General features: G+C 40.6%; 5 protein-coding genes across 7 annotated transcripts; 3 read left to right on the forward strand and 2 right to left on the reverse strand.

Moving 5' to 3' along the window:
• Positions 1-93: 93 nt before the first annotated feature.
• On the reverse strand, positions 94-2,844 carry LOC105384951 (hydroxyacyl-coenzyme A dehydrogenase, mitochondrial). The gene is made up of 5 exons (XM_038117196.2): positions 2,685-2,844; positions 2,144-2,419; positions 1,877-1,962; positions 1,182-1,396; positions 94-499 (listed from the first exon to the last, which is right to left on the reverse strand). Exons 1-5 carry the CDS (start codon positions 2,796-2,798, stop codon positions 258-260), a joined length of 933 nt encoding a protein of 310 aa, XP_037973124.2. The 5' UTR covers positions 2,799-2,844; the 3' UTR covers positions 94-257.
• Positions 2,845-3,383: 539 nt separating this feature from the next.
• Positions 3,384-11,879, forward strand: LOC105384953 (inositol polyphosphate multikinase). The gene is made up of 7 exons (XM_048625978.1): positions 3,384-3,517; positions 7,944-8,069; positions 8,457-8,702; positions 9,002-9,108; positions 9,633-9,714; positions 10,055-10,229; positions 11,003-11,879. Exons 2-7 carry the CDS (start codon positions 7,952-7,954, stop codon positions 11,337-11,339), a joined length of 1,065 nt encoding a protein of 354 aa, XP_048481935.1. The 5' UTR covers positions 3,384-3,517; positions 7,944-7,951; the 3' UTR covers positions 11,340-11,879.
• LOC105396360 (probable 3-hydroxyacyl-CoA dehydrogenase B0272.3) lies at positions 3,567-7,130 on the forward strand. Of its 2 annotated transcripts, none has more exons than XM_038116903.2 (5): positions 3,567-3,898; positions 4,110-4,382; positions 4,836-4,921; positions 5,148-5,362; positions 6,870-7,130. In XM_038116903.2, exons 1-5 carry the CDS (start codon positions 3,788-3,790, stop codon positions 7,106-7,108), a joined length of 924 nt encoding a protein of 307 aa, XP_037972831.2. In that variant the 5' UTR covers positions 3,567-3,787; the 3' UTR covers positions 7,109-7,130. The 2 variants fall into 2 exon arrangements, with proteins under 2 accessions (XP_037972831.2, XP_011566658.3); XM_011568356.3 differs by lacking the exon at positions 6,870-7,130 and adding an exon at positions 5,890-6,242 and having other exon boundaries at positions 3,574-3,898.
• On the reverse strand, positions 11,658-24,614 carry LOC105384969 (AN1-type zinc finger protein 4). 2 transcript variants are annotated; one of them, XM_048625938.1, is made up of 7 exons: positions 24,086-24,614; positions 20,299-20,506; positions 16,006-16,169; positions 15,502-15,639; positions 14,629-15,054; positions 13,813-14,002; positions 11,658-13,457 (listed from the first exon to the last, which is right to left on the reverse strand). In XM_048625938.1, the coding sequence occupies exons 1-7, from the start codon at positions 24,261-24,263 to the stop codon at positions 13,160-13,162; spliced, it is 1,602 nt and encodes a 533-aa protein (XP_048481895.1). In that variant the 5' UTR covers positions 24,264-24,614; the 3' UTR covers positions 11,658-13,159. The 2 variants fall into 2 exon arrangements, with proteins under 2 accessions (XP_048481895.1, XP_048481897.1); XM_048625940.1 differs by having other exon boundaries at positions 16,051-16,169; positions 24,086-24,613.
• A 156-nt stretch (positions 24,615-24,770) lies between these two features.
• On the forward strand, positions 24,771-25,650 carry LOC105395368 (40S ribosomal protein S26). Its single transcript, NM_001309128.1, is given in 3 exon segments — positions 24,771-24,795; positions 24,987-25,164; positions 25,453-25,650. Coding segments are annotated over 3 exon segments (348 nt in total). The 5' UTR covers positions 24,771-24,792; the 3' UTR covers positions 25,620-25,650.
• The last annotated feature ends 558 nt before the right edge of the window (positions 25,651-26,208 follow it).

Genomic DNA, 26,208 nt, shown 5'->3' on the forward strand with positions numbered 1-26,208 from the left:
TTTGTATTTATTATTATCATTCTATGTCCTCTCTACTGGATAAAACCACACATTAGTCAATCATTGGGGTCCTTGTATTAAAAAAACAACATGTATTATCAAATACATTCACAACTGAGTATATTTACCAACTTGATTACACAGTATACATATTAAATCTTTCAAAACATAATATCTGTACATGATTCTACCCAAAAACAACTTCATTTAAAAAATCTCATAATTCACTTTCCTCTTAACCTTACTCCCCCTAAAACTTATTTCTTGTCATACTTGTAGATGCCCTCTCCGCTCTTGATCCCCAACTTTCCCTCTGAAACGAGTTTGTTGAGCAGCGGGATGGGTTTGAACAGCTGTTCCTGCGGGTACTTCTTGTGCCAGCCGTCGAGGATGAACTTGTTGGTGTCGAGCCCCACGTAGTCGGCGAGCTCGAGCGGGCCCATCGGGTAGCCGGCGCCCAGCTTCATGGCTATGTCGATGTCGCGTGCTGATGCGTCGCCTGGGGTGGACATGGTTTAGGTTAAATATATGCATGACTGTATTGTATAGTGTATTAATTGTAAATGTAGGTTAGGTCCGCCATACACCAAAAATGGTCTACTTCAAGTCACACTGCATAGTGAACTACAGACTTTGTTGTGCTAAATTAGATTAAAAAAATTAGGGTATATTGCAGTTAATATAATTTTTGAAGGGTAGTTTTACCTGCAGATGCGGGTAGATATAATGTAATTTGTGCAGGGTAGTTTCAGCTCGATTTAGGATGTAGGTAATTCGGTCTTCTGGTGGTAGCCTCTCCTCGTCTATTCCTTAATACTTATATTTAGTAGTGGGTTTTGTGGTTAAATATGCCTACCAGTAGATAGCCATTAAATTTATGTACATAATAATATTTAGAAAAAGGATTATTGCGTGTGCTGAGTGCTCCAGCATGATTTTATCAGATTTGTTTTCAACCCACGCTAAGTCTTCATGCCAGCCTGGATAACTGAAGGTATTTATTTATTTATGGAATACACATGTCTAACACCCGCGCATTGTATAATTTCCAATGTTATGTCTTGATTAGATTCATGAATAAAGTAGGTAAATCATATATGGTACCTAATCATATACTCTGGCCAAGGGTAGGTTTTTCTTAACCGCCGAGCAATGAAAATCGACTCTAATTCGGCGCTCACCTCTCTCATACAGCCTGATGGCCTCAGCTACATACGGCACCAGCAGGCGGTTGACCACGAACCCGGGCGTGTCCTTACACGTGATGCAGGTCTTGCCCACCTCCTTGCCCCACTGCATCATGGTCTGGTACGTCATGTCAGAGGTGTCCGCCCCGCGGATGACCTCGAGGAGTTTCATGACGGGTACTGGGTTGAAGAAGTGGAGGCCGCCGAATCTGAGAGGGAAGGGTGGTTGGGAGTTATTGAAGAACTTTCTAACCATTTTAGATTCTTTGTATGTTAAATACCTATTATAGCTAAGTAGTTATATGGCGTCTTTAACTACCGTGAAAAATCTATTGTATCATGCCCAAGAATACTCTATCTTCTTAGCATTTCCATAACAAAGATTACAATGAGCTGTTTGTTACTGTAACTAATAATGGTAGAAGGTACCCTTTACCACAGTCTTGTATTATCTGTGCCTCAGCATTTTAATGACAATGGGAGAAGAATGTACTGATAATAGTGTGAAAAGATTTAACAAGGTGTTAAAATTAATTTAAAATAATTCTTGAATCTTTCACTATCCGATAAATAGGGCCCTACATGAGTGATTTTTAAAAGCAAACCAATTTACTGAATCTAGGGGCTACTACAGTATTTTAACCACCAACTCTTTTAATGTTTCATTTATGATTTCTTACTCAACTTACTTGTCTTTCCTCTTCACTGCTGATGCTATTTCATTGATAGAAAGTGATGAAGTGTTGGATGCAAAAATAGTGTGAGCTGGTGCCGCCTGCAATTAAATTAATAAACAGTGAGTACCACAATATTTCAGTTCAGGTTTTATTTATTAAACTATGAGAGTTCTTATTTTATAGGTACATTCTTGCCACATCACATAAAAAGTGAATTCAAGCAGTTACCACATGCACATAAATTGGATCATAGCATTCATAACTCTCAATAGTACTCACAGCATCAAGCTGGCTGAACAGCTTGTGTTTGACTTGCAGGTTCTCCACAATGGCCTCCACAATCAGGTCAGTGGCCTTGGCCGCCTCCACGGGGTCAGTGGCCGTCTTGATGCGGCCGAGTGCTTCCGCAACAAACTTCTCTCCTTCCTTGGGGTTGTCTTTGTACATCTTCTTGGCGACTCTGCCGAGGTTGTTGCCAATGGACTTCTGGGACTTGGCCAGGACATCGGAGCTGACATCCACTAGGGTCACATTTTGACCTGCCTGAGCTGCCACCTGTACCATAATGAATTGACATTATGATTTTTTTAGGAAAGGTTTTAATGCCGCTGTGTCTAAATGTGTACTTGTCTGTTACTTCTCTAACCTAAGTAGGCAATAGGGACCCTGTTTATTGGATGGTGTAATGTTAGCTGCCGTGTTCACCTATTAGATATGGTAGTACCTATGTAATAATCGGAACATTACAAAATTAAAGCTAAAAAGTGGTTGTGAATTTCGGGTGTTTTAGATGAGGGTAATAAATAATTAAATACCCTACCTGAGCGATGCCGGAGCCCATCAAACCTCCCCCGATCACAGTTACATGTTTAATTGCACTTTGAACAGCTGAGGAACTCGAAAAGTTTCGAGCTATTACTCCAAATTGATTCATTGTAAATAATTATTCAAATAAACTAGAAAAACTTATGAAAAGAACTCAATTCCAAAGTTCACTTCAGTTCAACAAGTGCCAATGCCAAGTGTGAAGTACATTCAAATACCATAAGTTATTTCGAAGTAGATATTTTTTTGTTCAAATGTTAGCAATAATTAATGTCATAACATAGAATTTTAAAAGATTTTTGTATTGTAATAATAACAATTTAAATCAGATTTATTTCAGTACTTTAATACATTTTATGGCTTAAATTATATATTTTTTATGTAGTTTTCGATTGTTTACCCCATCCTCTGACAGCTGATGATGACAGTTCCTCGTCCATGCCATGGTGGCATGTGTCAAGCTTATACTTCACGTTACGTTACGCGCACTGTATCAATATTCTTTTGTAAGTAGTTGAAAAATACACCTCAACCGATAATATTATTAGATGTTTAGGGTAGATTTAATTAACTTGAAAATGTTTTCCATTGTTTTTCTTTATTTTGGTAATGTTTACTGTTAGAATATCAAATACTTTATTATATTATTAATTTCAAAAATATTGTGTGTAATGGAGCGTAGCACCAAATTTTCATAATATGTTGTTAATGTTGTTTTGTTTTTATTTTCAGCTTTTCCTTTTTTTCTTATGAATTAACTTACCCACCTGCTGAAATAATTGTAACTATTATGAATTCTGCCGCATCTCCAAACCCGCTATACGGCAGGTATGTAAACACCAACTATTCGACAGCCATTTTATTTGTAATCTTATCTTGTTGTGACCTTCGTACACCGGTCAATAAACCTGCCAACTTGCGCTTTCCGTTCCAAAGTTTATTCATAATTCATAAACATATTCATTCCCACCGCGTGCGTGCATTTGCCGGTTTAATGTAGTTTACAACTTATCAGAAAAACTCCTCACCGCGTATCGCCATCGCCACTACAACTTGTTAGCAACTTTCTCCGCCTAGAAAACAGTCAGTGCCGTCGCGATGATCAAACTAATAGGACTCGTGCGGAACTTTTCCAGTTCTCCCTCGCTCAATGTGATCCAGAATGTCACTGTAGTCGGAGGAGGGCTTATGGGGTCCGGGATTGCTCAGGTAAACTATTGCTTTACATTTATCTAAAAATAACATGGCTATATTATTTGAAACTATTTAACTAATTAAGAACATAAATTAAGTTCTAAATACATGGCTGTGGTAAATTAATGCTCACAGCTAAACAAGTTTCTTTAAGTTTAATTATAAAAAATAATTCACATAGGTACCTACATCACAACTACATTTGTCTATAAAAAATCTATTTCAGGTAGCAGCCCAGGCCGGCCAGAATGTGACAATAATTGATGTGAAGCCAGAGTTGCTGGAAAAGGCACAGAAGTCCATTAAAAGCAACCTGGTCAGAGTGGCCAAGAAGACCTTCAAGGATGATGCAGCCAAGGCTGAGCAGTTTGTTAGAGACTCCTTTGACAGGATCAAGGTGTCCACTAAGATTGAGGATGGGGCTGATGTTGACCTGATAGTTGAGGCCATTGTGGAGAAACTGGATGCTAAACAGGAACTGTTCAAGAAGTTAGATGATGTGAGTTGGTGAATACTTTATAAGAATATTGGTCTGGTCTTAATAGATCATCAGGGGCCGTCCATTAATCACGTGAGGCTCAAAGGGGGGGGGAGGGGGTACGGAAAACCTCTCCTCAGTAATTTTTTTATTGCAAATACACATAAATGGTTTTTAATTCAAAACGCAATTTTCATTATATTTTTTCTAGTCAAAAATAGCTTTTACATAGACTTCCAAAAAAATACACGTGATCCAGGAGGGGGGAGGGGGGGTTGGTCCCAAACCTCACCAAATATCACCAGGGGGGAGGGGGGGGTCAAAAAATGAGATAAACGACCTCACGTGATTAATGGAGGGCCCCTCATGAGTAAAATAAACCTCAATGTAAGGCCTGTGACACTCTTGGGGTGGAATTGCAAAATTTCTACTAGGTAGACTGATAAATTAAATATTTTTATCTTATTATTTCAGCTCTCACCTGAACACACAATATTTGCCTCAAACACATCATCCATATCAATCAATGAAATATGCTCCGGAATCAAAAGGAAGGACAGGTGAAATTCTCTTCTTATGTTTTTACCCCAATGAGATTCATGGATAAATTTGTAAAAAAATTGCGGATCCCTTATTTAATTGAAAACTTTATACATTCCTACTGCTAAGACTGAACTATGAATATTTCAAAAAAGCTAAAATAGCTGATTCATTTTACTAGAACTAACCTACAATAAACCCATATAATTTTTAACATACCCTACGTTAACCTATCCCTATTTCCAGATTCGGCGGGCTCCACTTCTTCAACCCGGTGCCAGTCATGCGTCTGCTGGAGGTGATCAAGGGCGACGACATCTCCGAGGCCACATACCAGGCCATGATGGCCTGGGGCAAGGCTGTGGGCAAGACCTGCATCACATGCAAGGACACGCCTGGGTTCGTGGTGAACCGCCTGCTTGGCCCGTACAGCGCTGAGGCATTGAGGATGTATGAAAGAGGTTGGTTATGTCATTGTGATGTTTGTTGGTTTTTGTGTTGATGGTAGTTTGGTCTTAGAGCCGTTTTGAAGTTGGCTCTGTTGCCTGCAAAATGGTATTGCTCAATCTATGTGTTGTATATATGAACATGTGCTATAAGGAGATTTTAAATATTTATCTATACAATGCATCTACTCAAAGCTATCTTTTATGCATAAATAGTGTGTGCCCCCTGGATATTGTGGTATTATTGGTTTTCCTTTTATTCAATTCAGTGAATTAAATATATATCTGGGTGCATGTGGATGGTGTTCGTAAGTAAATAATCATTATTTTATTGCATGATTTTATGTCCTTGCCTTGCTTGCTTTTATGTTGGTAATGTAGGTATGTGCTATAAAATTATCTATTACACCTTCTATTTTCGGTTTGCTAGGTTTCTATGTCTTCTATAAGTTTTACAATAAAGACTGTGTAGTTAATGATTTATTCCACAATAATCTTTCCAACAACAACACCTCTACCAATTTCCCAACTACCAATTCCAGGTGACGCGACAAAAGAAGACATAGACATCGGCATGAAGCTCGGCGCCGGCTACCCCATGGGCCCCTTCGAGTTGGCGGACTACACGGGGCTCGACACCAACAAGTTCGCCCTCCAAGTGATGTATGAGAAGACTGGCAACCCCGTGTTCAAGCCAATACCGCTCATGGACAAAATGGTGGAAGAGGGGAAGCTTGGGATTAAAACTGGGGAAGGGTTTTACAAGTATAACAAGAATAAGTTGTAAGTTAAAAGGTGTTTGGATGATTGGTGCTATTGTTTTGTAAGTAAGAATACTTATTTGTTGTAATCGCATTTATATTTTTGATATTATATTATACCTACATTTATTTACAAACTTATTTCTTGTTTCATTTCACGTCGCTTGTAGCCGCTGCAAACCTTATATCCGAGAGATAGTATAATTATGTGCAGGTTCCTCATAATTTAGTGTTTTCTATTGCTACAAGAAAATGTATGTATACATAATAAACTTAAATTATTGCATTGAAAAATAATCCACGCCCAGAAAAGGTAACCAAAAACAAATTCTATATCTCCTATAAAATAATGTGTAATGGTGTCACAAATTACAACATTATCTACAGATAAACATCTACCTTAAGATAAGTACCAATAAAAATATTTGCCGTACTCATTATCACTATGTATGTACTCTATCACGAAATCATTTGAACCTTTGAAAACTACCTCACAAATTCTTGTTTTCTATGTGATATCATCAGCCCGTGATCGTCCACTGCTGGACATTAGGCCTCTCCAACAGGGCACACCACTCTGTCCTCAGCCTTCCTCATCCAACCAATACCGGCCACCTGTCTATGGTCGTCGGTTCAGAGGGCTTTTTCTAGAGTTATCACCAGCACCTTTATATACCTAATAAAAGAAATTATTTAAGTGCATATTTTGCACAAAAAAATAGATGTAGATATTAACATGAAACATGATTTCACAATTTCAGGTGATGCTTCAGGCGAGGACATAGATGTAGGCATGAAGCTCGGGGCGGGATACCCGATGGGACCCCTTGAGCTGGCCGACTATACAGGGTTGGACACTAAAGTGCAAGTCTTGGGCACCCTGTATGAGAAAACCAGACTCGCTGTATTTAAACCGATAGCTGTTCTGAATAAGTTGGTGTCGGAGGGGAAAATAGGACGGAAAAGCGGCGAAGGAATTTATAAATATGAATCTAAATAATATTTAGGTTAAGCGCCGATAGATGGCGTTAATTTGCTTGCTCTAGCTACGTTACATTTATAAAAATACGCAAATAAAAATGTTATTTCATGAATATGGATTTTGTTGTTTTATCCTATTCCCCTAAAATGTGTCACGGTTTTCCCAGAAGACACGGTTTTAGATACTTTTAAAACATATTTTAGATATCAATAAGTCACTGATAAACATTGTCAATTTCCTTCAATACTGATAATGATAAGATACCCACAGAGCCGATAACCACCGAGACGTAAACTTGGCAAAGACACAGATACAATTCATAAATAAAAATAATACTTAAGTAGCAGTGTTTTGTTTCGGGCTTGGTTTGGATTAATTCAGGTATTTTTTTTCAATAAGTTTTTTGAATTTTTGACATTAGATGGCAGATTCTTATGTAGCAACGGCTTAGTACTGTTTAGCTATTTTGTAAATATATTTTGTTTAATTCGTCTCCTATATTGTTAATTTATTTCCCACTACTGGGAAATTAGGAATTTGGTTCTTCATAAAAAGCCATAAAAAGCTAGCTAAGTTCTATCAAAAAGCCAAGGTAGTGTACCGATAAATATGTAATACCTATGTACTTTTGGCTACTTCGCCTCGTTATACTGTGGATATAATCATTAGGTATTCATAATGTCGGTGTCTGAGACTGCCTCTTTTCCCCATAACAACTATTCTGTATTGCTGATCATTTTTCACCGACTTCGAAAAAAGGAGGTGTTCTCAACTGTATCTATAAATATAAATATAATAATTACTTCAATACCATTTATCTTTTTAGTACAACAATTTCCTCTCCCTCCTGCAGGTTGACCAATGAGCGTCGATGGCAGTAGCCCGCTCCCCCCCGCCCCCGCGCGCGCCATGCCCCCCCCGCAGCCCTACGCCGCGCAGGTGGCCGGTCATCGCGGGGACACCGGGAAGCAGTATTATGGTGAGTAGGTGGCAATGGTAGCTAGGTTAAGGGCCTGTATTACAATGGCTGGATAATGGCTACCACTCTCTGTAAGTATGTTTTAGACAGTGACAGCATGTCTTTTATCCCACAGGTAGCCATCCAGATGGCTCCTGTGGCTATGTTCTTCTCCTTAGCGAGTTAACGTTACACCATAGGATTAGAGTGGTGAAAAGATTGGCCCGTCAGAGTATCTGACAGTCGCTGACTGCCCGGATGCATATAAGGTCGTATCGACGTTACTCGACCTCTTTCATGCACAGATTTTTATGTTTAAATATTTTAAGTTTGACCTATCTGACCTGTCCTGACCTGTGTCTGTACCACATAGCATTTCACTCACAGAACCTTCATTCATTTCACCAGGTCTCCTGCACCGCAACGACGGTAAAGTCCTAAAGCCAATCCTCAAACCAACCCAAGCGCGGGAGATAGCCTTCTACGAGCGCCTATCTACCTCCACCGAGCCAGACTTACTGGAGTTACGCCTTCTCACGGCCAAGTACTACGGGACTGAGAGGGTGGTCTACAATGGCGTGGAGAGAGAGTATATTGTGATGGAAGACTTGGCCCATGGCATGCTGGAACCCTGTATTATGGATGTTAAGATTGGTGAGTTTCGAGTAGAGTAGCAATTTGTATTTTTTTGTATACTTATTCTGGCAGGGACGGGATTCGAACCCGCATCCCTGGCATGAGAGGCGGTAGGTACCTACCTATAATTGAAAATATTTTATGTATTTATTTAAATTTAAATAAATAAAATGTTTATATATTTATTTAAATAAATAAATAAAAAAAATTGCTCTGGAGTTTCTTGCTCCATCTTGTTCCTCTTGTAATATCATATTCATTTTATGACGAATAAAAATGATTTCTTTAATATAAAATATCTCCGTAAATAATTTCAGGTAAGAGGACATGGGACCCGCTGGCTTCAGAGGAAAAGATTGCGCGAGAACAGGCCAAGTACTCGCTGTGTCGGCAGGAGTACAGCTTCTGTATACCGGGATTTCAGGTAACAAGTGTGCAATTGCTCAATATTGTTACAGATTTTGTAATGAATATACCGAGTGACCAATCGCAAAGAAGGTTTAAGGTACGGTGGCCTGAGCCTAAAAGTATACAGGCGGAGTTTTTAAAATAGCGATCTCAAGCTCACATGCTGCTCAAGCACATCCACATAAACACCACTGCTACACACATCACACACAACACGTCCCCGGATTTATAACAGATGTAGCTGGTCCCTTCATCATCAGGGATCGCTATTTTAAAAACTCCGCCTGTATACTTTTAGGCGCAGGCCACCGTACATAAGGTACAGTCACTGGTGGCGCCACCTACAACAGAACACAGCCCTTTAAGACCGGAGGGTTATCGGTCGCTTGGGAGTCCGGTTGCAGCTATTTACAATACCGAATACTCTTGTACCAATATTTATCATCGAATACAGTATATGAGCCGTAGCCATATTTCAATAAACATCATGTAGCTTTGATAATTTTACTATTTACTAACTCCTTAAAATGTATATTCCAGGTGTACAGACAAGCCGATGGCGTGCTAGAGAGACATGGCAAGGACTATGGGAAGAAGTTACATGGAGAGGCCGTCAAAAATGGTGGGTGGATAATCTTCTTCTTTGCGTGTCAGTAACAAACACTAGCACTGGACTAGGGGTCTATCACCGGGGTGAAAGGATTGGCCAGTTTGATTAGCGTTAGTCGTCATCGATATTATTTATGGCAAATCGTAATATAGTGACGTGAGCTTATCTTATAGCGGGGATGTCTTATTCGCCAAGTCGCCGTACTTCTGTATGTTCTGATCTCGGGGTCTTTCGGACGCTGTGCCAGCAGGCTGGTCATGACATTGTTTTACATAGTTTTCCTTTTGGATTTTATTATTTGCTCTACCTATGCCGCTGTAATTTTTTGTCTAATTCCAACTTCTCCCCCCAGCCCTCCGCACCTACCTCAACGGCCCCCGGCCGCCGCGCTCTCTTATCCTTCGCTTCCTCGCCCCACTGTGGCGCCTCCAGCGGTGGTCCTCACGGCGGCGGAGTCTGAGACTGTACTGCGCCTCGCTACTGCTGGTGTATGACGCGGGGCGGCTGCGCGGGGGTGAGGGGGACGGGTGAGTAGTAGATAGTGCCGTCTCGCTCGCTCCAGTGTCTGTATTGTACCGTCTCGCTCGCACCCGGGGGAGTAGCTAGTCTAGTCTGTGGCGCCTGCAGCGGTGGTCCGCGCACCGGCGGGGTCTCCGGCTGTACTGTACCTCGCTGCTGCTGGTGTATGATGCGGGGCGGCTGCGCGGGGGAGGGAGGGACGGGTGAGTAGCTAGTCTAGTCTGAGGGAGTGAGTAGTAGATAGTGCCTCTCGCTCGCACCAGTGTCTGTGGCGCGTGCAGCGGTGGTCCGCGCGGCGGCGGGGTCTCCGGCTGTACTGTACCTCGCTACTGTTTGTGTATGATGCGGGGCGCGGGGGACGGGTGAGTAGTAGTGCCGTCTCGCTCGCACCAGTGTCTGTTTTGTACCTCGCTGCTGCTGATGTACGACGCGGGGCGGCTGCGCGTGCGCGGGGGCGAGTGAGTAGCCGGCAATGAGACGACCGAATGGTGTAGTGGTTAGTGACTAACTGCTATGTCGAAGGTCCCGGGTTCGATTCCCGGCTAGGGCAGATATTTGTACTCGGGTCTTGGGCGTTAATATGTATCTGTGTAGATAGATCATCTGTCCGATACCCATGCGCTGCCTATCTAGGGGTCGGATGGCCGTGTGTGAGATGTCCTCACGTATTATATTATGTTACGTAGCCTATACCGAGTCGCAGTGTACGATTATTAGGTAAGACAGAACAGAATATGTGTTTATTGGTCACCATATTAATGATAATGCTTTCTCATTCCAGCAGCAAGAACAAATCCAAACCCAACGGCCTCCGCAAATCCAGTTCAGCCCCCGCCGTGGACGTGCACTCTCTACTGCCACCCTCGACCACGCACTCCAGTGACACCAACATCACCAACAAAATATGCAACATCAAGCGAGACTACTACGCGACCTTGCAAGACCTCTGCAACGACGGCCAAGAGAGAAGGCCCTGGGTCAGTCTCACGGTTATAGACTTTGCTCATGCATTCTTCAGTGAGGAAGAGGAACATGATTATAATTTTCAAGAAGGTATTGATAGTCTGGTTGCGGTTTTTGAACAGTTGTTGAAAGAGACTGATAGTTATGTGCGTTAGTTATGTGTTGGTGTAAGTTATGGTTAGTTTTTAAGTGAGTTCTAAAAATGTTACTTAATTATTTTATCATGCGAGCTCGTTTTTAAGGCGTTATTTAATTATATTAACTATTTAGTACTTTATTTATAAATTATACACAATAATTATATGAATATACACAATAATTATTAAAGTTATAGTTTGAGATCTCTGCCAATTTAGCTATCTGAGAAATGTCCTACATTTCTTTTTTTCCTCGAGTATCATATCAATGGGTTACGTACCGCATGCCTTCTCATTTTTTTATAAGAAAAATAGTAAATAAATTAAAAAAACAAATTGTCGCTTTCGCATTACAAATATTTATTATCAAAATCAGCCAAAATTATTTTCCCAAATAAAAATTATCTATAAACTTAATTAAATTAAATACCGTTGCAGCTTGATTCATCTTATGATTTCATCTGTGACATTTGTGACCCGCCGGGGGCAGATGCTTGCGAAATTCAGTTCTACGTGGATTACTAAAAATATAACCTATGTATGTTTAAAACTTTAATACACAATGTATTCTACGAAAATATGTATATGACTGCAAATGTAACAGATGTTCTTATAAGAGGAATTAAGTGTTATTAGAAAATCAATAGACATTTGGACACAATGGGTCAGACATTTCTGAAAGACCGTTTGAGAACACAATACAAAAACTAGGCGTTCATAATATGTAGAACATAATCATAAGCATTACTTCAGTTTATACAAAAAATCAAGAAACCTGTTACAGCACAAAATAAAAGCACCTAAGTGTTTTAAAAAATCGGGCAATTATTTGAAGCTATCACTTTTATCTATATTTTTTCAAATTGCTATAATTTCTTTACAAAAAACACACGTGGCATAAGTAATTTTAACATTTTCCTCTTACGTCAAAATATTATCACAATTTTCAATGACTTTACTCTCCGACCTGCAACAATTTTTTTACACAAAAAAAATATAGCCAGTATCCACCGGATTAATTATGAAACAATAATATTAGACAAGCATTAGCGCTAACATAATTATAGTATTACTTTATGACAAGAACATTGAATAGTGCATTTCAATATATCTATTTATAAGTCAATTTATTAGATCCACCCCAACAAGTTGTGAACGAAAATGTATAATTAATTAATCATAATTAGGATTTATAGTATAATGATGACGAGATTTGTCTAGCAAACACATGTAGCATCGAGTAGCTCACAATCGTGAGTGCAGGACACCAACCACAATAAAACAAACACATTGCCTCATGCAACACCACCACAATTTATATACTCATTAACAAACAGTTAATTGGGAACTAAATATGTATAATATGAATTAGCGAACTACACTAACACGTCCAATAAGACGTCACATATAATATCATCTGTACTTTCAACAATTTCTCCGTCCGTACGTACAAACAAGGCATATTTTTTTATAACTTTTACACTTGCCGACACCACGGTGCGTCTAACTAATTCTTTAGACGAACCGCGGCGCCGCCAGACTTTATAATACAACAATACTGGGTCTACCGCCTAATGGACTTTAGACCGTCTAATCGACAATTTACACGCTATCAGTACACTCGTGCGGCACAACCAACCGCTCACATTCGCGACCGCTTAGTTCCTGGGGGGTCACTCTATAAATCGACGATCGAACGAGAATTGTCACGCAATCGGTACGATTAATGCAGTTTTGGTTTTGTTTTTCCTAAGCTGCGCCAACCGCGTTACCGATTGCACATCAAACCTCGTTCGTTCGATTTGTACAGCGACCCCCGTGCCACTTAACCTAACCTTCTATATCTTAGGCAGTTTCGGCGCTTGCAGCCTGGGCGGGCTGTGGGCTCTCTCCGCCTTGTAGTCGTAGGCACAGCCATGTACCTCAGCATAGCGGTGCGGCGCGCAGTAGGTGGCGCCACATCGGCAGCGGTGGGCGGTCGCTATGCTGAGCCGCTTGCGACAGAAGCCGCAACGGACGCGGCGCGCGGGGGCGGGCGCGGGCGCGGGGGGTGCGGGGGCGGGGGCGGCAACTAGCCGGGTCACTTCGAGGGGGCGCTCGATGGATAAGCCTTCGTCGCTCAGGTGCAGGTGCTCTCTGGAATGAGGATGTGGAGCGTTAGTGGAAATGCATGATAGAATAGAACGTTCATAACGTGTAAGAGTTAGTTCAGAAATGAAGTAAGTAGTAACGTTAGCAGGTCATTATTGGATGAATTAAATGCTGTGGCGCTCTTTGTGCTCTAGAGCAGTTTATGATTATTTAGCGTAACTTTACTTAATTATCCTGCTGCTATTTCCCTATGTTATAAAAAATCGGCGTATTTCTTTCAGCCAACAACAGATACATAAATAAATTCAACGTGGTGTGGACGGAAACCAATCCTCTGCTATTAGACAATATTGGGCATCCATTTTCGTCGTGCGTATATACCTTAACGTACAAAACTCACCTATTCTTATACCGGCTCAGCTGCGGCAGTATCCTAGTCCGCTCCCTCGCGTCTAGGTCCGGGGTGGAACTCGAGAGGGGCGCGCGCGGGGGGCGGGGCGGGGCGCGCGGGGGCGCGGGCGGGGGGGAGGGGGCGCGCGCGGGCACGCCGAGCAGGTGCAGGCGGGCGCGCCGGCCGAATGTTAGGGGACCTGCAAATTATGAGAATATAACATTTAAGAATGAAATCAGTTGGTAAGCGCATAAGCTTTCAAAAAAATATGTATATTCATTTTACTTTTATCATAATTCTACAATCTATCAAGTTCTCAAAAAATGCTTTAAATGTACGATTTGATTGTCGCGGTACTGTATTTTACCAGTAGCAAGATATATTGGGTGTATTGTCTCATGTTTGGGGGCCGTTTCAGTTAGATAGATGATTCAATCAATAAATATGTATATCCATTCTATTCTATTTTCTGTGGGGGTGTAAGTACCTGCACCTGGCTCTCTCGAGTGGAACCTTTGTGCATATCCCCAAGGTCTAAACTGCCTTCCTAAGCTTGGACCATTTCTCACCACGCTGGTCCACTGCGGGTTGGTGGGTTCACATATCTAGATGTGCTAAATCTAGATATGCAGGTTTCCTCACGATGTTTTCCTTCACCGTAAGAGCGATGGTATACATTGTACTTAAGTTAAAAGAACTCATTGGTACATGCAGCGCCGGGATTCGAACCCGCATCTCTGGCGTGAGAAGCGGGCGCTTACCCGACTGAGCTACCACCGCTCCTATAACACCTATGTATATCATTTAAAGCCACATGCAACTCACCATAATCCCCATTATCCGCTGAGATCGGCGCCAAGTTCTTCGCAGCGGCCTCCTGCCTCAGACACTCCTCCACTGACCCGTCAAAACTGACACTCTCCTCCAAAATGGCCGCCTCCTCATCCCTTCCCTCCCGTCTGCCACTCTTCACCAATATCGAACCGGATAACGCATCGGATAGTTTCAGCCTATCACTGTCGATGGTTTCTTCTGAGTCGGTGCGCGAGCCAATAGGAGGCAAGAGTGTGTAGCGGTCAGCGAATGAGCAGTCGTAGTCGTATTTAGTGTAGCTGCCGTCGTATAGTGGTGTAAAAGCGTCGTCGTCGTACGAGAAGTCTCGTGTACTGTAGCTGGCCGCTTCGTCTAGGAGACTCGGGACGGACAGGGTTTCTTCGCTGCGCGTCTTTTGGATCGGTTCGGGTTTTTCATCTGGAAATGGGAAAATATTGGGTTTAGGTGAGACGATAACGAAAGTGAGTGATTGTTTATTTATACTGTACCTGCCACGGTGATAAAAAAAAGGCTGCCTATTCTGGGATTATCAAGATGCTCTAGTATTTTAGGAAAATATTTTTTTTTAATCTTAGGTGGTAGCTTGTACGCTCTTTACATTACAGCTAAAACGGTTACAACGATGCGTTGCATGATCGTTGCGACGACGCAATGCACTAATGGGACATTGCCCTATCGCAGCGCTTATGTCGCATTCACTGCGTCGAAATCATTGCGGCGATCTATGGTTTATATTATTACGGGCTGATTAATAATCATTATGACTTCGTAATGTGGCATAGACTGAAGAAGGACTTTGAGGTTTAAAATGGCTAAGAAGATGACTTCATGGCATGTAAAATTTTCAAGTATGATGTGACATACCGTCATTCCTTGGTCTAGCGCGCTGCACGGACAGCGAGTCGAGGCGGCGGCGCAGCTCGCGCATCTTGCCCAGCGTCACCGCGTTGTCGTGGTGGGCGGGCGCGGGGGCGGGGGCGGGCGCGCGGGGGGGCGGCGACGCTGTAAGGGGGAATGCACTGGTTAGTATAATGATTTATTCTAATATCCTCATTGATATGAAGAATGAAGGGCGTCCAACATAGCTCTTATTCTGAGGTTCAGTACAAGTAGTGTTGTGGACGCCCAGAAGTGGACGATTGTGCGCTCATGATGATGATTCCGCGGGTCGGTATTCTGAGACGACTGATTCTTGTGTTCATGAGTGTACATCCGCAGACAATCGTCATAACTTTAGTAAATTGTGCCAAAGCAGCGAAAAACGCGCTGACACAATATAGAAGACAGAAAATCCACTCCAAACATGAGGAAAGCCGTGTAATGTTGACTGTTGACGCGCTCTGTGGGGTGCGGCGGGTGTGTAATGACCTGCCGCGGCGGGGTCTCTGTGGGGTGCGGCGGGCGTGTACTGACCTGCCGCGGCGGGGTCGAGCGGCGAGTAGGTGCCGTCGTGGTTCTCTCGCACGCGCAGCATGTTGACTCGCTCGCCGTCGCGGAACACCAGCACTGTCACCTTGCAGCCGCCGCCGTCTCTGTGGGGTAGAGAAGGTTCAAGTTAGGGAGGAATGAATTTGGCGGTAAAGGCGTTAAGATGAAAGGGTTTCTTCGAGTGACATGTCGAATGTACTTCCTTTAGATACCAAGCACATTGAGCATTTAGCAACAAATGCTAGTTAGAATAGAATAGAATAGAATAAATCTTTATTCAAAGAAAACAACTTATGCTATTACATACATCCCACAAAACCAAATGTTAATATGGTTTGACTGTGGGTAAGGAGTCGCACTACATAACAAATTTATCATAGCTTAGTAGCACATATGCACATTTATATATACCTAGCTTGTTAGTAGTTAATCTGACTGGTTAATCCTTTCCCCGACACGCACACCGACACACGAAGATTAAACGGGAAGTGAGACCAACAACTTACTAGAGCCCCCAATGAAATATACATTCACCTTACTTATTTTCAAAATAGGTTTTGCAGACCCAAATCTAAAATCTAAATACCAATATATTTTTTTAGAACCTTAAGAGTTGGTTAGCAATGAAATGAAATCTCAAGGCCACGCCATGTGAGCGACATTTGAGAGGCATAAAAACTCTGGCATTTTGTCAAAGTTCATAACGGTCACCAAGAGGTCTATCTACAGGACAAATCAACAAAAACCTAAACTAGCAAAATCAAGGTAACATTTGTTATCCGGCGTAATATAAATGTGTATCAACTTATATGACGATATACTTTATTTTTGGAAGTCAGGAAATAACCTTTGTAATTTATCTGTGGCATTGCTAAGTGGTTGGGTGAGATAAGAGCATCCTTGTTACCTATTTGTATAGATAATTTAAAAGTGCATTAGTGGTTTTAGTCCAAATAAGTACTCAATAGGTTTATTAGTTGTTTTAGTCCAAATACTCAATGGGCCATTGGAAGTGGGTCTTGTTTGGTCACACGCTAGTTCAAACTTACCAAACCAAAATTTACCAAAAAGAAAAACCCTTTAAAATCATTGTACAAAATTGGCAACCAAAATATTAGTCAAGTTCAAGAGATAAAAGATTTAGGCGTTATTCTTGATAGCCAACTAAATTTCAAAAGTCACATAGACAGCGTCACTAAAAGAGCGGCTCAGATGCTTGGTTTTCTGAAGCGTAATACAAGGGGATTTTGTAATAAAACGAAAATCAATTTGTATAACGCCTTGGTTAGGAGTATTTTAGAGTTCGCAAGCGTGGCGTGGAACCCGCACTACGCCGTGCACTCGCAGCGCCTCGAGGGCATCCAGCGCGCCTTCACCCGCCACCTCGCCTTCATCAGCCCCGGCATCTCACACCGGTGTCCGTACGAACAGCGGTTGACATATTTCAAAATGATTTCCTTACGCCATCGACGGATTCAGCATGATCTCATGTTCTTATATAACGTTGTTAATAATAAAATAAACTCTAGTAATATCTCGAGTAAAATCAAAATATCAATTCCATTTAATTACCCGCGTAAACGTATAATAAATTTATTCCACTCAAATCATTCCAGAACCAACCTCGGTGTACACGCTCCACTCAATAGAATGTGCAAGGAATTCAACACTATTAATAGTAAATATGATAATTTGGATATTTTTTGGGACAGTCTTGCAGTTTTTAGAAATAATGTACTTGGTGCGATCTCGAACTATTAATGTTTAATATGTTAGTGTTAAGAAATTGTTTTGTTTTTATAGTTTAAATAAGTTTATAGACTTATCTGTTAAGTGTCAAAAATTTTTAAGAATGTAAGCCACAGGGGTATAATCGTGACAGTTCTGACATTGCGAAAAAGAGACGCTTAGCTACATTAAGCGTAAGAAAGAAACGTTAAGCTGTAAATGTTTTTTGTCCTTTTTGCTGAGGCGCCTGTTTACGTCAGTTCTCTGTGCCAAACAATGAAACAAATGAAAAATCTGTGCCAAACAAAGGCTGACAGTTACAACAAAATTTTCTAAATGCTATTTATTTTTGATTTGCTAGTGATTTGTGGGTGTTTATTAAGTTTATTAGACTATTATCATCACTTAACGAGTGTGTGACATGGGTGGGTGGATTTTGTTCGGTTGTACAGAGCATATTGAACGAAAACACGATGGAATGATGGATGAGATATATTTTCACATGTAAGTAGATACTATCAAGTTTAACAAGCTTACATTCATCATAGTACTATCTATTGGCTCGATTTTAATATAAAACGATACTAATTTTAATACTGTAAGGTCTTTTAGTATCAGTTTTAAGTAAAAATTACGAGGTACCATATCATAACAAATCACATGGGGTTGCAAGTTATTGAAAATTTATTTTACCCACAAATATTATAGTATGCAAAGAAAATACTAGAAATTGTAACGGACTCGGGTTGGGTTTACAAATGGGGCGCACGAATTCGGTTTTTGTGAAGATTGTATTTTGTAGAAGTCATTCTCCTCTTTCAAATGAGGTGCCTCTCATTGTGAGGAAACGTTCGTTTCTTTTTTTTCTTCCATGTGTGATTTCTTCTGTATAATATAAAGTTTATTGTATTGATACGAAATACGTGTTTCCTTTAAAAAAAACCCCATCACATATTTGGCCCACGATTATAATGCTCATGCTCATCCATTTATCTCTTTCATAGGTTTCCGACAGAAAAAAAAATATCAAGAAAATGGATAGACATTACCGGTCGCACAAATTGGGAACCAAGGAAACATACAAAATTGTGTTCGGCACATTTTGAAGAGGATTGTTTCGATTGGACGAAGACAATGAATTATACAATCCACTCAGTTTGTGTATATTAAATAATTATATTGAAATCAAATAAGTATGAGTAAAGTTTTTTTTCTTATATCGTCGGTTGACAGGAAAAACTCACTAAGGCTGATTTTTCAATATTCAGATAAATGTTATCTGGGTAATACAAACATTGAGAAACATTGAGACGCCACAGCATCAAAATTATTTCCCAGCAAAACTTTTGTCTGGCTATTGAAAAATTAGCCTTTAGTGTCTTTTTCCTATCAACCGACGATATACTCAAGTTTTGTTTTTGTTATTATGATAAGTTAAATTTCCCCATATTTAGGTTTTATTTTTTTGTCGGCAACATCTATGGTTTGAGTGAGAAAGAGAATAGTGCACACGGCGATTGCGAATCTATTTGTAGTTGATCTGAGATGTAAGCAAAGTTTTGTTTCTATCTCTTTTTTTTAATTTTAAACTGTATTTGATTGTGTTTATATTTATGTTTTGTTATGTGCCTATATGAAAAGTGTTGAGCATATCTGTAATTGGTACATGTTATAGATAAGTACCTCTCTAACCTTTTTTTTGTAAGTGTATTGTAACATGTACTGTTGATGTGCCTTAAATAAATAAATAAATAAATAAACTGCGGTTAACCCCAATGAGGTATCGATTATTTGGTGATTGTGGCCTTTTTCGGGGGCACTACTTTTGTACCTACGACGGGAGCAATTAAGTGGCCTAAACGTGTAGATTACGGACCTACGAACAAATATGAGTTTCCAGGTAAGTAATTAGTTTACTTTTGAATTATTTATGGCATTCATAAAACTCATTGGCTTTTGCTCACGAGCTTCATATCCATTGCGAAGGCACACCACAAACACTATAGTAGTGCATCGTGTGACGTGTTACGACTGAATACATCTCCAAGCGACGTATCAACTGTACACTTGTCCAAAATTAATAATGCACATGCAGATCTTCACACCCGAATCATTAAATCGTAAGAGCCTTAAAAAAACACTTGCATTTTGCACCTTGTTCGAAGGAAATAGCAGTCAATATCATGTGTCACATAATCGAAAACAACCGATCTGTCAAAGATTTCTATGCGCATTATCAATTTTGGAGCACTGTACGTTAGAGGTCCGGTCCGGCGCACCCTGGACAGTCAGCTAGTGACGCTATTCCGCCTGGCAAATCCTTTCTATCATAGCGCTCTATCTAGCTGTCCACCAGCCACTCGCCAAGCCAGCGTGGTCGACTAGGCCTAAAACCCATTCATTGGAAGGAGACCAGTTCCCCAGCAATGGGGGGACGTGATGATAGCGCTCTAGTGTTTAACAAGCTACGAACAAGCACTCTCTTCTTCCCTAGTCCTCACTAACCTGTTCCCATCAAGCAGTCGCTCAATATCCCTCCAATTAGCATCACTGGCGGGCGGCGGCGGCAGGCGGCGCGTGGACACGGGCCCGCCGCGCAGCCCGAGCACGAGGCGCAGGCGCGCGCCGTCGCAGATAGACAGCTCGTGCAGCGAGGACGCATCGTCGAGTTCCTTGAGGTTGTAGAGCAGGTGCTGCTGGGATATCGGGATGCCTGCAGGGGAAAGACAGGGTTTATAATATTATTGGATCATTTTAGTCGACATACATTTTACTATACTATGGGTCTGTATCACAATTTCTGGGTAATGGCTACCTACCTGTGTGATAAAAGATTTGCTGTCACTGTTTAAAACATAAATATGAAGAGTGACAACATGTCTTTTATCCTAAAGGTAGCAATTTTCCAGACAGTGAAATATAGCATAACAAAGTATAGGACCATTATTTTTGGAAAGTATGGATACTGATTTAATATTTGGTGTGGGTGTAGAGGTAGAGGATCAAACAGAGCAGAGGTCGCAACCGCTGGTTTACTTTATTTGTTTTTATAAAAATCATCAATAAACCGATTCCAAATAAGTGGTTGCATACCAAACTGTTATAAACTACTCTTATTACATTCAAGCATTATCGTACGTCATATGAAATTAATTTACAATCACAATGTACGTCAGCCATAACTAGCTATACCTACCTAAATATTGGGGATACCAAATGCAGAGCCGTGAACAATTTACCTAGCAATAAATTTACGTAAGAGAATTCTTTCTATACCTACACACTCATTGGTTTTCAATTTATTACAATAACATTCAGTGCAAATGTACTTTGAGCACAGCGTTTATATAGATAACAATACGTTTTGTATGGAGCGATTATCCATGCTTGATCGGAGAGAAGGCCGCCACAGTGGCATTAATCATATTCAATGATCATGTATAGAGGTACTCCATGCAGTAAGTGTGTCAATGTCGTACATTTTGGCAGGACCAAGCAGCCCGGACAAACCAAAGCAAAGTCGGTCACGCGGATTGCTCTCATTTCGTGCACATTACAGCATTTTTATGTGGAATGAATAATCCAATATTGAAATTCGTTTACGCAATAACGATATGTATAATATTTACGCTTTCACCCAATGTAATAGCTGGGTGGAAGAGCGATTGATTTGAAAGCATCGTGCAGGCCAGACTGTTACAAATTATAGTTACACGTGGATTACCGGCTATAGATACAGTCTGCTGTGGGGTAGGTACTTGTTGAGCTTGGCATTGATACTATCTGCCGTCCGAATATCAATTTGGCAACGTTATTTCTACTTGCTTATCCTTGTTTTACAAGAAGCACCAAGATTTACAAATTATTGTAGGAGACTGGGGTGGCAATGAAACACCTTTTAACTCTGTAGATAGTAGATACTTCTTTTGCCAGACACTTCGTAAATCCTGTGTAAGAACTCTAATCGGAAGTACTTACAACTGCCAGCAGGACCTATCTGTGCCCGTGGTAGTAAACAAGATAAACTTGTAGGGCGTCCAACAGAGTGTGTTTTCCAACATACGAGGACACGCACAATGTTTGCCCACCAGCAGTAGGTCAGCGGGGGGTACGGATAATGCATAGTTTTTTGGTATTCAGAGTCTGGCAATAACAATGCGCAATCACAAGTCAAATCGCCTAAATGTTATCTCGAACTTACGCAAGAAACTAACAATGTAACAGCTATTGTTATTCAGATACATCTAGTAAACGAAGACCATCGGAATCTATGACAAATCACGCGCATATTCGACAAGGTCCGAGCGAGGCAGAGTTCCTAATATAGCTAACGCTTTACAGAAACATCTACAAGGCTGCTATCATTTTGGCAATCTGTCTCACGTCGAGACGCATTATGTAAGTGGGTGATTCTGTCGATCTCGTATCCTGTAGCACGCAGAAGTAGGTATGTGTAGAGTGAGTCATCGTGGTGGACGTCCACCTGTAAGTACTTTCTCTTAGCCCGGTGATTAAATAAACGGTTATTTTCGATGACGTATTTTTGGAGTGCGATTATCTATCTGATTACTGTTTTATGATGACTTGGTTTTAAGGCTGAGCTCGTGTAGCAAATACATTTAACGGTGACGTAGACTAATTTCGGCTAAAGAGGAAAGAAGCGGCCCTTAAAACGGTTCGGGCGCATGAGATAATCAAATTAATTTAGGCGTAAATATTCTATTTAGCTAACTGGTTTTCAACTACTTTTCATTATCATTATAGGCACTACCTTATCTTTTTGCGTCACAACTCTAGTAAAAATATTTACGTTCACATTTTAAATGGTGCTAATTTTTAAATAAATATCTTGACGCATTCACTTATAAATAATAAATGTAGATATGTAGTACCTTCCTATTATAATGCAAAAATAATGATAGACAAAAGCATTCTTCATGAACACCATTCAATTATTCTCTAGTAGTTGTGACTGATTACAGGCCCATACTACAAATATATTGCTATGGTATTGTACAGGTATGTACCAACAACATACAATGCTCCTTGGAATAAATGATTCATGATTAAAATAGACGCCATACTTGTGTTACATATTCTGCACTCACAATTGTTATTGAGTTCAAAGTACAAGACCAGTGTGAAAATGTTCATTAAGTAGTTGATGCCTGTGACAATATGACCATTTTGTAGTTAATATTATTGAATTACTTAACTTATACTTTAATGAGTACCTACACATTTTAGAGTTTATGAGAACCCCCAATAATTACACCTAATAATTTTTACTACTAATACTTTAGTAAGCATTTGAAAATAAAGAAATGGTTGAACTGTTTATATGAAAATAAAGTGGAGTGGATCACCACCATTAAAATAATATTAATTTTAAAACTACTTAATTATAAAGTCTTTAAGAAACTGTTGTTTACACTGGAAAAACCTAAAACCATGCTATAACAAGATTCATGTTATCTAAGACTTATGTTTATTTTATACAAATCTACCTAACAAAGTCAATAACAAAACAAGATTAAAAACACAAGTCATGTTTTTAAAATAACCTAAGAATTCATGTTCAGGTGTTGTAAAAATGCCAAAGTCTTACAGTTTCCTCAAATATATGTCTCGCTAGGAGATAGCCTTGGCAACATATCAAAGCAGCTGTAAATCTCAATGACCTGATGTTTGTAAAAAAAAACACCGACACTAGATTGTATTTATAAACACAGCAGCTAGCTTGGTGTTCCGAGTAATTTTGTTGTGTTTGGCTAAAACAACATTATTATGGTGTTGCTAAACAAATATTGTAAAGTGGGGCATTGAGATACCATGGGGATATTTATTTAAATATTTTTCAAACACACCAGCATGAGATGTTGTTTATTTGGGTTGAAGATAAATATAAAAGAAGGTGGCTGATTGGCCTTATTTCTGAGCCACCAAACCAAAATAATGTAAAGCAGTGAATAATTTGAAGTGAAAGCTGTATCACAAAAACAATACACTTCAAAGGTGTTTATGAAACACTTAAAAAAGTACCCTACACCTACCAATATTTGTAGGTAGATAACTATGCAACCCTTACATTGTTTACAAATAATTGGTCACTACTGTGACCAACATGCCTCCACTGCACAAGTGCATGTGACATGCACAACTATCAAGAGGTTATCAGGCTCATGCTGCAGCCACGACTGCAGGTGACACGGCACGTGTGACAGGTGCTGACTGCGTGCAGTTCTTTGTTGGCTATTAATGACGCATTAGTCGCGAGTGTGTGTGTGCGTACCTTCGACCCGGTAGATCTTGGACTTGATGGCGTGCACGGTGTCGGAGGGCGACACGGTCATCTCGAAGGCGGTGCCGGTGAGCGTCTCCACCAGCAGCTCCATGGTGGGCCCCGCGCCCTCCTCAGGGAATCCCTTCGACCTGTTCGGCAGTCTCTCGGGACAACCATGTTGTGACATTTCACACGCGTTATGCTCTTCACTACCTACACAGCATCGCTATTCACTAGTAATTGTTGTGAAATTAGTGCCTAAATAAATAAGAGTACGGACAATCACACCACTTCGAGCACACTCGATGACGAAGTTATGATGTAAATTGGATGACGAGTTGATCACATTACTATTGCTTTTCAGTTGTTATCATTGTAAACTGATGAAAGTGTGAAAATTATAATTGGAATTCTATTTAAACTGGCAAGAAAAATAAATTGCACCGCGACTGAAAATACAAATTCGTGATTCGTGACAGGAAAACTTTTTTTGTTGTGCTTGTGGTGGTGACGAACGTTGAATGAAATGAACGAAAGCAAATGAATGAATGATAAATATTTTTCTACTGAGAGTACCATAGAAAACACACTGAAAAACACAGAGTACACCATAATATTCCGTGTGGCAACACCAAAAAACAATCATTGACGGAAGTTATCGTAGTCTATGAATTCTTTCTTTTCCGACTTGCTTCGTTTAGGTTGGAGGTTATAAAATGGTTCGTATTTAATTTACTGAAATAAAATCAAAAATATGGTTTATGTGCTACTGAAGAAGTTTTAACTTAGTGCTTCAAGTGTTATAGCAGTTATTATTTGTTAAACATGTCGAAAATCAGTGATATCAAAATCCGGGCGTCATGTCAACTTGTGAACATGTGGCTTCAATGTTTTCTGAAATCTTTTTCAGACTCGCAAACGCCGTAACGGAGGACGGGCCAAGCACGGCCGTGGCCACGTGAAGGCCGTGAGATGCACCAACTGCGCGCGTTGCGTACCTAAGGACAAGGCTATCAAGAAGTTCGTGATCAGGAATATTGTCGAAGCGGCTGCCGTCAGAGACATCAACGACGCCTCAGTCTACACCTGTGAGTATTCTCTACACCTTTCATATACAACTTTTTGCCATAATCAGGTCCAAACAGAGTTGCGGAGTGAAGCTACACTAATGTCAGATCCATGAGGGCAAGTCTACCTGTCAACAGCCTATTTCGATTTCTTGAATGAGAAGCTCCATCACCATTCAGCCCAATCTTACCAACCTACAAGCAGTATGAAACAATAACCAAAAGTTAATTCAATTCCATAAAATCTCCCATAGAATTCCCCCAATGCAATGTTTCTAAGTTACTAAAATCAATTATTTCTCTTCACAGCCTTCCAGCTGCCCAAGCTATACGCCAAGCTTCACTACTGCGTGTCGTGCGCGATCCACAGCAAGGTGGTCCGCAACAGGTCCAAGAAGGACCGTCGCATCCGTACGCCCCCGCAGCGGACATTCCCCAGGGACATGGCCCGCCCGCAGAATGTGCAGAGGAAGTGAAATGCTAAATAAAATTATGTAAAAAACCCAACTTATGTGTTTTGTTGATGATTGTTGTACCTGTTAGGTGATTGCTTAGATTTTAGGCATAACAGGAAGAATGTTAGTTATCGGCTCCAATCAGTCAGTTTCATACATATGCTAGACTTTTATAATTACAAAATTTACAGAAAATTGTTGTGCTGAATCATAATCAAGCATTCTTTCTGTATATGGTCTATGAATACAAGCTGGATTGCCTGTTAGCATTCTGAATTAGGATTTACTTGAAATAGCAAGTTGACCATGTAATGGAAGGTCTAATATTTATCATGATTTCTAAGAATATAACTTCATCTGGCAACATATCAGATGGCTCTTGGGCCAACTTTGCATAAGGCAGCCTGGCTGGGCAGAAAGGTTGGTGGCAGCCAGTAAAACATGACACAAGGCATGGGAGGCGCGGGATCCCATGGCATGTGTTTTCGTTGCTTCCTAGTGCGCGGGAGCCTTTCAAGCTCTTGAGCGGCAATAGGCTGCACATGAGGGTTATTGAATTTTAGAAGAAAAGCCTTTCTTTGTCAACAATGTTCCTATATAGAGATAACTA

Source organism: Plutella xylostella, chromosome 3 (assembly GCF_932276165.1).
Source record: "Plutella xylostella chromosome 3, ilPluXylo3.1, whole genome shotgun sequence".
NCBI classification, from domain to species: Eukaryota; Metazoa; Arthropoda; class Insecta; order Lepidoptera; family Plutellidae; genus Plutella; species Plutella xylostella.

Excerpts from the sequence above, each read along its gene's own strand:
- LOC105384951 (XM_038117196.2), bottom strand. The coding sequence starts at position 2,798 with ATGAATCAATTTGGAGTAATAGCTCGAAACTTTTCGAGTTCCTCAGCT. Across the intron at positions 1,397-1,876 it reads GCAGTGAAGAGGAAAGACAA|ATTCGGCGGCCTCCACTTCT; the intron begins GTAAGTTGAGTA and ends CTTCCCTCTCAG. Across the intron at positions 500-1,181 it reads CATCAGGCTGTATGAGAGAG|GCGACGCATCAGCACGCGAC; the intron begins GTGAGCGCCGAA and ends TGTCCACCCCAG.
- LOC105396360 (XM_011568356.3), top strand. The coding sequence starts at position 3,788 with ATGATCAAACTAATAGGACTCGTGCGGAACTTTTCCAGTTCTCCCTCG. Across the intron at positions 4,383-4,835 it reads TGTTCAAGAAGTTAGATGAT|CTCTCACCTGAACACACAAT; the intron begins GTGAGTTGGTGA and ends TTATTATTTCAG. Across the intron at positions 5,363-5,889 it reads ATTGAGGATGTATGAAAGAG|GTGACGCGACAAAAGAAGAC; the intron begins GTTGGTTATGTC and ends TACCAATTCCAG.
- LOC105384953 (XM_048625978.1), top strand. The coding sequence starts at position 7,952 with ATGAGCGTCGATGGCAGTAGCCCGCTCCCCCCCGCCCCCGCGCGCGCC. Across the intron at positions 9,109-9,632 it reads TCTGTATACCGGGATTTCAG|GTGTACAGACAAGCCGATGG; the intron begins GTAACAAGTGTG and ends TGTATATTCCAG. Across the intron at positions 9,715-10,054 it reads TGGAGAGGCCGTCAAAAATG|CCCTCCGCACCTACCTCAAC; the intron begins GTGGGTGGATAA and ends TTCTCCCCCCAG.
- LOC105384969 (XM_048625938.1), bottom strand. The coding sequence starts at position 24,263 with ATGTCACAACATGGTTGTCCCGAGAGACTGCCGAACAGGTCGAAGGGA. Across the intron at positions 15,055-15,501 it reads CGCTAGACCAAGGAATGACG|ATGAAAAACCCGAACCGATC; the intron begins GTATGTCACATC and ends TCCCATTTCCAG. Across the intron at positions 14,003-14,628 it reads AGCGGATAATGGGGATTATG|GTCCCCTAACATTCGGCCGG; the intron begins GTGAGTTGCATG and ends CATAATTTGCAG.